The 12,374-nt window shown below is 46.9% G+C and overlaps 4 protein-coding genes across 4 annotated transcripts; 3 read left to right on the forward strand and 1 right to left on the reverse strand.

Moving 5' to 3' along the window:
* Window positions 1-506: 506 nt before the first annotated feature.
* On the forward strand, window positions 507-2,162 carry N7479_003173 (uncharacterized protein; the record flags this gene model as incomplete). The annotated part of the gene is made up of 1 exon (XM_057250870.1): window positions 507-2,162. The coding sequence occupies one exon, from the start codon at window positions 507-509 to the stop codon at window positions 2,160-2,162; it is 1,656 nt and encodes a 551-aa protein (XP_057110195.1).
* Window positions 2,163-7,226: 5,064 nt separating this feature from the next.
* Window positions 7,227-8,774, forward strand: N7479_003174 (SMI1/KNR4 family protein; the record flags this gene model as incomplete). The annotated part of the gene is made up of 1 exon (XM_057250871.1): window positions 7,227-8,774. One exon carries the CDS (start codon window positions 7,227-7,229, stop codon window positions 8,772-8,774), a length of 1,548 nt encoding a protein of 515 aa, XP_057110196.1.
* A 600-nt stretch (window positions 8,775-9,374) lies between these two features.
* Window positions 9,375-10,070, reverse strand: N7479_003175 (thioredoxin domain-containing protein; the record flags this gene model as incomplete). The annotated part of the gene is made up of 1 exon (XM_057250872.1): window positions 9,375-10,070. One exon carries the CDS (start codon window positions 10,068-10,070, stop codon window positions 9,375-9,377), a length of 696 nt encoding a protein of 231 aa, XP_057110197.1.
* A 777-nt stretch (window positions 10,071-10,847) lies between these two features.
* gmtA (GDP-mannose transporter) lies at window positions 10,848-12,152 on the forward strand (the record flags this gene model as incomplete). Its single annotated transcript, XM_057250873.1, has 4 exons — window positions 10,848-11,090; window positions 11,144-11,231; window positions 11,291-11,662; window positions 11,719-12,152. The coding sequence occupies 4 exons, from the start codon at window positions 10,848-10,850 to the stop codon at window positions 12,150-12,152; spliced, it is 1,137 nt and encodes a 378-aa protein (XP_057110198.1).
* Window positions 12,153-12,374: the final 222 nt, after the last annotated feature.

Genomic DNA, 12,374 nt, shown 5'->3' on the forward strand with positions numbered 1-12,374 from the left:
TAGGTACATATTCCATGGTGAGTCACCTAACATACAGAGCCGCATCACCTCGTATAGAGCTTCTTACGAAAAAATACCTGGTTCCCATTATCATAGGCGGGCTGGGGCAGTGGTCAAAGCAATATCCAGTCCAACAAAGAATATAATAGATAGGCGCAAAATCCCTCCTTGGCCTCTAGCCTTGGCAACTTCCAAGCCCTCCATGGGACTGCCAAGGCTAGGTACATGTAGTACGGAGTAGCGGGGGGGGGTTCACTCATCACGTACATATGTACGGAGCATGTACAACTGATTTGTATTTTGTACATATGTTTTGACTCCTAATAGATAAGCATGGATATTAAGGAAAATATAATTCTCTCCTTGACTGTTCTATGTTGCACTCGCCTGACCAACAGGCGCTAAGAATATTAAAAATTCATCGGAGACTAACCTACTCCGTACACATGGATTCTGTACTGCGTACTTCACGCATACACGTACTTATGTAGACTTTCATCCTCACTATGACATCCATCCACCCACCCCGACGAACCTATGGTTACGATTATTCTGGACGGAATCTAGCAGCCATTCAAGGCAAAAGAATTCCCGATTGTCCGACGAGTCGCCCGGATTGGTTATGCGTGGTGCGAGGAATCCGCACTCACGATGGCTTCGCGCAGGAGCTGTACGGGCATCTTCCTGAAATCACCCGCGCTTTGAATGCGCGCGCGATCATGAGCAATCGAGTCCCAGACATGAAATCACCCGACGATTTCCCCTACTGTTTCTGGCATCCAGACATCCCAGCCGAGCAGACTCTCCGCGATCTACTAGAGCGATACCCTGGTAACGACCTATTACGATACCAAGTCGGGCGCGCATGCGCTGCAGGCGGCTACACTTCACTCTACCTGGAGTTAGATCTGCTGCCGGACGTGGCTATCGCAGAGGAAGCGCGCGACAATCGGGCGTCTGGGCAAGAAATCTACCAGAACATTATCAACAGCCCGACCAGATGGGCCTGTATGGATGATTATAACCGCTGTCTACACTCACCTCTACGTTCTGGGGCGCACTTGAATGGCGACACATGTGTGCGGTCTATGCTCGATCAAACCCTACCGGTGGGGAACGCCATCTTTCTTACTGTGCCGGCTCCTACGTTTGATATTACTGAGGACTGGTGCCTCGACGCCGAAGGTACATTACCCGGGGCGCGACCGGTTGATCCAGAAGCTGTCCGGTTATTGTGCGAACCACTGCCAGCTGATCTACCCACTGTTGATAAGGACCTTTTGATCCTGATGGCGGCATGGTCAGGCAATATTGACCGCTACACACGGCTGCGTCGGCCAACTATGCTCCATGGCGAGCTGCCATGTGTTGTTCGAGGAATCTACCACCACCCTTTCTTCGCTAAATGGTGGTTGATGCAGGATACCGATTCGGAGCCCATTCGACAGGCCGTTTATGCCCGGTTTATTTTGAACAACGACTTGTCCTGGTTGAATGACAACACGCCAGATACCGATCTCCCAGTCCTGATATGGTTCCCAAAGGCCGCAGATAAGAATACCTACACCGAGTTGGCACGGCTCCGACCATCAATGACGCCGCAGATTGCACGTGCTTGTATAAATGCCAATTACCAAGAACTATTTGACAGCCTCAATGCAAAACCAGATATATTCCTTTGGCGAGCTGCCGAGGAGTCTCCAAACAGCCACTATCTCGAGCAGATTCAGGAGAAAGCAAGGGAGCTAGGACTTGATAGGTACGAGCTTTCTACATTAGATGAGCCAATTGAGGAATTCGCATCTATGTGGCCATTTAGACCTGACGTGACGGATACATGGCCTATGGCTATGCTAGCCAATGAAATGAAATCTACCGCATCTTTGGGGCTCACCGTTGTGCGTGAGATAACCATCGACCAGGTTGGATTCGAGCCCGAAGGCGATGTTTTACCTTCTGTGGCGGAGATGATCCTGCTGAATGCGTGCTTGGCGGATCCGTCAATCCGACCGTCGCCCCCCTTCGAAAGATTAGACCTTCGCGAAGTGTACAGAGATGCGCCATATGTGGAATCGGAAGAAAACCGTAAACTGGTGGGGTTGTGGCCAAATCCAAGGAGACCTCGTGGCGGATACCGTGGAAGGGGGCATGGAAAAGGTTAGGATTGCCCTTCATTTCTGTTAATATTACAAATTTTCTCCTACAATTCAAAGCAGAGAGGATATTGGAAGCCAGTTGTCATCAGCATCGAGAGATCTTGGACAGCCAGCTGAACACCAGCAATCTATTGAGTAGAATTCAACCCACAGCCGGTTTTGAGTATACCTTTTCTGTCGAATTTATATATAGTTTCAATCGGTACTCTGCGTACTCCGTAGTATGTATAACAATGCTAACTCCCTGTGGAGCAATAGGAACTAGTCTAACGCTAACCAACCCTAATCAAACCGACCTTAATTTCCACCTGTGGACGCTTTACAGGTAGAATAGTTACCTGTAAAAGTTGTTGTTCTTCTTAGCAGCTGTTTGACAAAAAGATATTTGAGGCGTTATCATTGCAGTTTTCACACGTATCCACTTCGCACCACTTTATATACTATCGAACTGTACTAACTATATGATGAGAATGAACGTGGCAGTATGGTAGCTTCCGCGGTATAACTTTCAGCAGCCTTTTTTGAATGAAATGTGATCATTTCAAAGGCTACCATCCCAGCTAAATAAACATGGAAACCGCCAATCAAGAGCGGAAGATAGCTAGATGAAGGATCAACCCAAGTCCATGCCAACAATGTAAGACCAGATGCCACAAAAAAAAAGCAACAGTCGCACGACGAAGTATCTTGCAGTCGTCAGAGGTAGAGCAACAGGAGTGGTAGGGATTTTCTACCCATGGCTTTGTCACTTTCCAGATCCTGGAAGTTTTGTACATAGATGGATGATTCCCATGATCTAGATACCAAGGACAACACCATGTTGAATCATGAAACTAATCAATTTCAGTCTTTTGGCTCGATCTGGGCTGCTTTGAGGCTATCTCTGATCTAATCTACTTAGTTGAGCAATACTTGCATCTATGATGAATGTACGTTCTTTGAAGAACTGCTGGGTTGTTGCATAATATGAGGCTTGATATGAGAAGTACAGGGAATTCCTTGAATATCTCGGGAAATGTGATTCAGGATTAACCTGCTTAACCTGGTAATCGAATATTATTTGTAAAAAGTTGAAATGGAGCTCTACATCCTGAAAAGGATGATAACCAAATATCAACTTGGTCTGCAGTGTAACCAATAGATGTGATATGGCTTAATAGTTTTCCGACCCTGCAGGTGAGGTATACATGATAGACACAACGTCATACAGCATGCAGGATGCATTATCTGTACAAACCTAGGGAAAGATATTTTCGCAAAATGCAACCGAAGAAGCGCACTCAGACCCCATGGCGAGGAAGGGATCTGATTTCACGTCAGTTCCAATAAGCTGGTAATTTCAGCTACCACGTCGTGCTGTATATAAATCTTTATTTGAGCTTGCTTAGTTATACATACAGAAAATAACGTTCAATGTGTTGTAAACCTATACGAAGGATTCAGAACAAGAAGTGGAATGTTTACAGCACATATAGGCAAGTCGCGCAGTGCTTGTCCTTATCTATCTCAGCTCCACATATCCCTTATGCTAATGTAGATTGTATAATGCATTTAGAGTCATAAAAGACGCTACAGAAGACAATGGAGATTTTCCGAAAGGTAAGATACGTCGACTCCACACTTCTGATACAACAAGCCAACGAACAAAGGGCCATCGTCAGATACTGCGCTGAGCCTATCTTCTCAGGTCTATCACCTTTTAGAGAAAGATGCACCCGAAGATGATTGCAAATACCTCCTAACGAGGAGCAGAGACCAGTTGGACTTCACTCAGCTTCTCGTGTTCGGCCATATATATGCCCGACTTATCTTTTACCAGGCCATTCATAAAAAAAAGGCTAGATAACTCACTATGGATGCTTGAAAGACAAACATTGGACAACTGAAACTCTCTACATTTAGCTGTGGTGTATAGTAATATGTAATCTAGTCGATCTCTACAGAGTAGAAGCGGCAGAAGTAGTTCGTAAAGGCCCGTGGTCCACATACGCCGTGTATATTGACGTGGAGTAATGTTCCTTTAGCACATTTTCCATTTTCGGAGAATCTTGGCCATGCAGATTATTCGAGTACTCTTCCTCGTGCTATTTATCTTTGATAAGCCATAAATACGGGTTGGGCTTGACACAGCGTCCTGTCTTTTTGCATTTCGAGGGGGCGAGCCTCTCCTGAGGCATGCGCGTTGGCGCACAATCATGCAGGATCTTAGTGCTAACATGATTGCCATGTGATAGGTAATATACCAAGAGAAGAACCCCTCTTTTCGAGATGGGTGACGTCGCTTCTCTAAATCCTGTATACTACTAGTTAGTTAGTTATTGCTGAAGAGATGTGACAGCACGGGCTCAATCCGCATAGTATTGAGACTTGACAGAAGGAGGGGGACGCGACATAATTGACCACTATGGCATTACATCACTGCCGAATTATCATGGGACACCTCTTCATGCAGGCACTTGGCGTGCCAACTCTTCAAGAGATAACCAATCCCCACTTACTGACAACAAGGTACAGGCTATCATCCACGTTGGAGCAAAAATACCCAGTATCATCATGCATACATCTTCTGTTCTTCAGATAGATTCCGAGAGAGTTTTCTGCCTTGCCCCTCCTGAAAATAGACCAATATACTGACTCCAGTGATCAACACTAGAACAAGAGACTATGAGGACAAGGTGAGTGTGTAACCCAAAGTAGATAATTTAGAGAATGTGGATGGTTAACTGAGATACAGATCCTGATTGAGCCCTTTCAATGTTTGTTAACGAATCTAGGAAAAGACGCCCGACGTCGCTCAATCGATGCGTTCGATCAATTTCTTCATGTCCCCAAAGACAAAATCAACGTGATAAAAGAGTGATAGATCTATTACAAAATGCCTCGTTATTGTATGTTTCAGATTCAATATCGACTACCCAACAGCCACACGGCCTAATATACGTTATCTCATTATTGATGATGTTCAAGATTCATCTCAGCTACGGCGGGGCATCTCAGTTGCACACAGCATGTTTGGAATCCACTTCCTCGCCCACCAAGAGCTTGGAAAGCTTCCAACTCCTCTTTTTTTGCCATCTACACTGAAGAGCTACTGAGCTTGCACCGTGGGCAAGGCATGGAGCTCTACTGGAGAGATTCTCTGGAGTGTCCTTTTGAGGAGGAATACATCTAGATGGTCCTGAATAAGACCGGCGGCCTATTCAGACTCGCAATCCGGCTCATGCAAGTTGAAAGCAACAGCGAAAAGGACTGCGTCCCGGCCGTGGGAAATTTGGGTAATAACTTCTAAATACATGACGATTACCAGGATTTATAAAGTGAAATATACCCTGCTAACAAGGGTTACTGTGAAGATATCAGCGAAGGGGTTTTCTTATCACATCACCGATAGTATTCATTCCCAGCCGGAAGATCATCTCCTTTTCAACATTTTGAAGCAACGCAGTGAGGGTATTGCGGTAAAGCAATATACTGTGGAATATGTTGGATCTACAGGTAGTTTTGCTCCAGAAAGCAAGCGCAATGTTGAGAACTGATGCAGATGACATGGAAAGTGGAAAGAATTTAAGACAATCTTAGACTCGCTGAAAATTAAACTGTCAGCTGTAAAACTAGAAGCCGGATAGATCTCCATTAGAATGAACCTTCTAGAGACGACCTTCTATAGAGGGAAAGAATGATTGAATAGGAATGAAGCCCCTCATATTAGATATTTAGATTATCCAAGTCCTATATTGTTGAGTATTTCACGCGGATAAGATAGATGTAAATGAAGAATAAGAAAGGTAGTATATTGCAACTACTCTTATGTGCCTGAACGCCAAGACCCCAATCGAACCAAGCCCTGGACAAGCCACACCGTTGAAACGAATCAAAATTGGCAGATTTCCTAATTTCCAGGGTGGAGTCTAGCCTATGAGAGCCCGCTGATCTTAATATCAGGGTCTTTTTTTTTGTTTTCTTCATAAGGATCTACATGGAATCACTGAATGGTTTGGGTTTAATATGTTAAATATCTTAGATTGTACGGAGTGGTACTTATATTAATGTCTATTTTTGTTCCAAGGTTGGAACGTGGACTCTTCCCCTATTGTTAACCCGATTCCTATTCGCCCATACGTCGTTTCCCCGAGATCCACCGGCTAATTTTATATTCCTCCGTAGGGTTCTTGGGGGAAGTACTTTGTAAAAAGGAACCCCAGGATCTCCTATTCTATGTTCCTATATATATATCTATCAATCCCCTATACATACTCCTATACTTCTTTTACTTAAATAAGTACCTTGCCCATTTTCAAATTGGTTCCGTTTCATATCTGTGAAGCTTAAATTGAACTGCACCTGGGTGACAATGACATTCAGATACGTCCAGTAGCCACGTGTAATTGTATCTAGGAAGATATGTATTGACTGGATGCAGTATTAAAAATAAAACATACATTGTTCAGTCGCATTCAAAAGCTTATGATGGAGTATCGACATCATATCAAAAGGATCTACATACCACACGTCGAGGCTTCGCTGGATGCGGACAGGGGGTTAAATAGAGTCATATCATAACAGTCGAAGTAAAGAACCTGATGGGCTTTTTTTTTTTTAAGAAAAAACGATTGATTTTGTGAAAACTCTGGAAGACCAAAAAGATCAAATATATTATTTCCAACCCCTTCAACAGCTTTGTGTTTCTACAACAGAGAAAATTAAGAGCCAAATCTACTTTCTTTCCCCCCTCCACCTTTTCTCCTTCCTTACCTAATTCTGGATTCTGGACTTCCAAGGTTGCCCCTACCGCATCTTTACATTACATCTTCACATTTTCATCTTCGCTTTCCATTTCTTGAATCTTGAATTATCTCGCTTTGTTTATCCCCGCGTCGGGACACGTTTTTGCCCCGTCTCCAATGACCGCTCTCGCGACCTGAATCTCGGTTTTACCCCCCTGCGCCCGTTTTTTTTCCTCTATTCGACACCATGGCGAACATGTTAGTATACATCACGATATCTAAACAAGCTCTATGTCCACTAACGTGATATAGGTTGAGTGAAACATGGCGCTCCTTTTGGCACACCATGACCTCCTATGACCGTCATGCCTCCCACGATTCCCCCTACCGTACCGGGAGACATGTTCCTCTCAATCAAAGCCGACACGAGCCGCTCACATCTGTCGCAACCAGCGCAATCGAGTCTCGCCCAGACCTCACTAATCCCTACGATGACGAACCCACAAAAGGATCTGCAAGTGCACAGGCATCCGAGTGGAATGGCTCCCCCGTCGACTTGGGCTCTCCCACCCATCCCTACTCACCAGGGATGAGGTCGGCCACGTCTCAAAAGAGACGATCGAACGACCAAGCCGAGGGTACACCGGAGATTCAGATGCAAAGTTTCCACGACGGAGGGCCACCGCCGCCGCCGGTCGCTCACTCCTGGAGGAAGATCGAACGCTGGTTAGAACACAATTATGAGGAACTCCTTGACCAGCTCGGTGAAGGATGTACCCAGAACGATATCAATGAATTGGAGCACGAACTCGACTGCAGTCTACCATTAGAGGTGCGGGAATCGTTAATGTTCCATGACGGCCAAGAACGCGGCGGCCTACCCACTGGTGTCATATTCAGCGCCATGCTGCTCGACTGCGAGGAGATTGTTCAGGAATGGCGGAACTGGAAGAAGGTCAACGACGAATATCTCAGCAATGCCACTATGATGCAAAACCCACCCGCAGCCAGCTCTGCAGCAAGCTCTTCCGCGGCTGGTCCGTCTCAACAGGCCTCGTCGACAATGTGGCAGTCAGACCTGCTTGACCGTCAGGACTCCCAGCCTCCCGGTGCAGTTCAGAAAGCCTACGCGCACCCCGCTTGGATTCCCCTCGCCCGTGATTGGGGCGGCAACAACCTCGCTATTGATTTGGCACCCGGCCCCGCTGGAAAATGGGGTCAGGTGATTATTTTCGGACGGGATTACGACTGCAAATACGTCGTTGCCCGATCATGGGCTGCGTTCCTCGCGACTCTCGCCGACGATCTGTGCAGTGGCCACGTCATTGTTGACGAGGAGACTAATGAGCTGAAGTTGAAGCAATTCAAGACCGTAGAGCCCCCATACCTGGATATTCTGCGCTGGAGGACGGATCAGAAGTTTGGCCGCCGTGTACCTCGCCGGAAGGGCCCCGTACCCAATGGTTTGGGTGTGAACGCTTCAGGTAACCGGTCTAGCAGTCGCGAATCCCCCTATGGCAGCCCCACGCGCGCTGAAGAACGGGGCCGTTCACCGCACCGCTTCTCCAAGGGTGGAAATGCCCAGAGTCCCAAGACGCCATTCGGCGTGTCCAGTCCTCTTGCACGCGTGACTGAGGAGACCACAAGTCCCATTGTCACTGCAGGACCCGCAATCTCCGAAGACGCCAAGGAAAACGGCAAGGAGCCTCAGACTGAAGATCTCATGGAGGTTGTAACCCCGCAAATCTCCAACAAGGAGAATGAAGGATTCCTCAAGTCCAATGAAATTAAGGAATCCGAGAAGGCCGACAAGGCAGAGAGAACCGACTCTGCGGAGTCCTCATCCGCCATTGAGTCGGAAATCCTCGGCGAAATGAAGAACGTGGCAATTTAGAATAAGCCTTGCTTTTTGAGTCCGGGCAGTCCCGTTTTCTCTCGAGTCTCAGTTTTTCAAGGGCATCCGGCGTCACTGTGGAACTTATGGATGTGCGACAACGTTCTGCTTCTGCTTCTGTTTCCATTTCTGCTCCCATGTATAGAATTCCCCCCTGTTCTTCTTCTGGCCTCAGTTTCACGGCATATGTTGTAACTCTAAGGTGCTGTTTTGCTCTGCCTCTGCGCTTTTTGCCCCTTTCGTTTTGGTTTTTCTTTGCCATCGAGATGGCTCTGTGTTTACGGTCTTTGATATTTTTTTTGCCTGTAATTCTATGATGACAGTCTTACCTTTTTTCCTTCGTGTCTGGCTACAATCCCATTTACTTTGATTCCTTCATATTCAACCTCCCAAGTTGCCCCAAGATTTGTTCCCGGAGCCTACGCATAGTCTACTTCAGGGCTTGTTATAAGCCTCAATATATGGATATATGGCATGGGTATGCTACTAAACATCCAACTATGAACATCAATCTAGGTCATCAATCCGTTAAATATACAGAAATCATGAATCAACATCCCACCCTTTCTCCACGGGTATAACCTCCAAGAAACAAGACTTTTAATCCCAATCATCGTCATCATCGTCACCACGGTTTCTCACATTGGGGTTAGAATCCCGAATCCCACGTCTTGCCTTCCTACTCCCAAATCCTCTCCCACCAGCACCATCATCACTATCCTCCTCTTCCCTCACATCATCCTCCTCATCCCCAGCCCCAATCTTCACTGCCAATAGAATCCCTTTGAAAACCAACCTTTTCTCCAAAACCTTCACTTCGAAATCCTCAACCCCATCAAATCCCCTAGCATCTAACCCCTCAAATCCAACAATCCGATCAAGCCCAACCCCATCCTTAAACCCAATAACACAAGGCAAAACTTTAATCCCAAGTTTCTGCGCAATAAACGGCGTGTTCCGCACATCCACCCGCGCAAACGAAACCTCGTAATGCACATTCGCCAACTCTCCAAGCCTCATATCCATGACCGCACACCGGGCAAAATCAGGGTGCGCAAAGTGTACCAGACACCTGCTCGTGCGCGTCGTGAAATCCAGCACGGACTGGTCTGACGAGAGTGTCGGATAGACTTCGTTTTGGATAAGGCCTGTGGTGCCGCTTGTTGCCCGGGCGGAGTGGTTGTTTTTTGTAGCTGCGAGCTCGGCGTTTAGTTGGTGAATACGCTGGTCGCGGTAGAGGGTGTCATCTTCGTTTTCGAGGGCGGCGAAGAGGGCTTCGTCGTCTGAGTCGGGCATTTTGGGGAAGTGCGGGGGGTGAATTTGATGGTTTGTGGGTTTGGGATTTTGTTTTTTTTTGTGGTGTTTTGCGTTGAACGTTCTGTTTGCCTTTACTTTTGGCCCAATGTCCTGATGTGAAGTTGTGGATTGGGATTTTCGGGGGAGTGTGTGGTTAAGGATTGAGGTTGGAAGGTCGGGAGCTGCTCCACTAGTCTATAGGCTTGGTACGGTGTAGTTTACGCGTGAACAGCTTTGTTGATTTGTTTTTTGGAGCTTTTTATAGTCTGCAATTGGAATGAGGTATGTATTTCTTTATTTCTCATTATTTTAGTTTGTGGAACAATTTTGTGCATATCTTGTAGCCTCATAACGTTAGAATGATCCACACTATGCCCATAGTTATACTGAATACAAGTACAGACACATTGACGACTATATACACTGTATATCATAAAGCGACCTCAATTCCCGCGTAGTTTCAAGCCCTATCCAATGGTATCAATTGAGTACTGATCTATGTTGTACTAGTATATGGATGTTTCACTCTATAAATAAAATCCTGAGTCAGCACCCCTTAAATGTACTGCTTAGGTAAGAGCGTTTCTGTTTCCGGCCGCGAAATCTGTTGTTGTCAAATCTCCTTTGGCCTTTTTTCTTTAGTCAACTTCTCGAACAAATCCCTTTGTTCATCGACTCCCCTTGAATATACTCAGGGTGCTATCTGTCATTTCAGTTCCTCCCCCTCTCAATAAACAGCCGATAACATAACCCCCTATCTGCGACGACTCGATCAACATGGCCGAAGACAAGAGATCCGACGACTACACCGTCGACATGAACAAGATCGACCAAGGGAACAAGGAGTTCGAGGCTGCGCCGCCGCCGACTCCCTCCCCCCGCCCCAGTCCCGCCATGCCTAGCCACCCCGCTTTACCCGTTCTAGCCTACTGTGGTTCGTCAATTATGATGACCGTGATGAACAAGTATGTTCTGTCGGGCTTGGACTTCAATCTGAACTTCCTCTTGCTCTGTGTCCAGGTATGTGGTGGATTTGGTAGTCTTGGTCCGAGACGAATTGCTAATATCGACAGTCTTTGGTCTGCATTATTGCAATTCAAACATGCAAGTCCATGGGTCTCATCACCTACCGTGATTTCAACACCGACGAGGCCAGAAAGTGTATGGACTACAATTATTACAAATTAGGCGATGTGGCAGCTGACAAGTTTCCGTATCAGGGTTCCCGATTACGCTACTCCTGATCGGCATGATCTACACTGGTTCTAAGGCCCTTCAGTTCCTCTCAATCCCCGTCTACACCATCTTCAAGAACTTGACCATTATCCTGATCGCATATGGAGAGGTTCTCTGGTTCGGTGGCTCGGTCACTAACCTTACTCTCTTCTCCTTCGGTCTTATGGTTTTCAGCTCGCTCATTGCCGCCTGGGCTGATATCAAGCATGCCGTGGAGAGCTCCGGTGACACCTCCAGCAAGGTCTCTACTCTGAACGCTGGATACGTCTGGATGTTGATCAACTGCCTGTGCACCTCGTCTTATGTCCTGGGCATGCGCAAGCGCATCAAGCTGACCAACTTCAAGGATTTCGACAGTATGTGGTCCTTCCAGCCTTGTTTCAAATGTTTGCTAACATGACCTTCTCTCCAGCCATGTTCTACAACAACCTCCTGTCGATCCCCGTCTTGATCGTTCTCACCCTGCTAGTCGAGGACTGGTCATCCGCCAACCTCGCCCGCAACTTCCCCGAGGCCAACCGTGACGGTATCTTCTTTGCCATGGTTCTGTCTGGTGCCTCGTCTGTCTTCATCTCGTACACCTCCGCGTGGTGTGTCCGCACTACCTCCTCCACCACATACTCCATGGTTGGCGCGCTCAACAAACTGCCCATTGCCGTGTCTGGTCTTATCTTCTTCGATGCGCCAGTCACCTTCCCCAGTGTTTCCGCCATTGCTGTTGGCTTCGTCAGCGGTATTGTCTACGCCGTGGCCAAGATTAAGCAGAACGCTAAGCCCCGCACCGGTGTTCTCCCTACGCCTGTCAGTGCCAGCAGCCAGAGCATGAGAGACTCGCTGCGCTCTTAATGCTTTTAATGCTTGGAATGGCAATACGCATCTGACTGGTCAGTGCGTATACAAAAAGTCAACCGCGTCCGCGGTGCTCCTTTGCATGTGACATTATGATTCACGTTTCATTGCAGCCAAATTGAAGGGTCTTGTCTGGTGTGATAGGGAAAATACTGCGATCACTTTGGTCGGTGTTGGTGTTCGATTACCTTTTTTTTCTCTCTTCTTTTCTGTTATTCT

The sequence above is a fragment of the Penicillium vulpinum genome, assembly GCF_028829585.1.
Source record: "Penicillium vulpinum strain IBT 29486 chromosome Unknown utg000002l_segment0_segment0, whole genome shotgun sequence".
Classification (NCBI taxonomy): domain Eukaryota; kingdom Fungi; phylum Ascomycota; class Eurotiomycetes; order Eurotiales; family Aspergillaceae; genus Penicillium; species Penicillium vulpinum.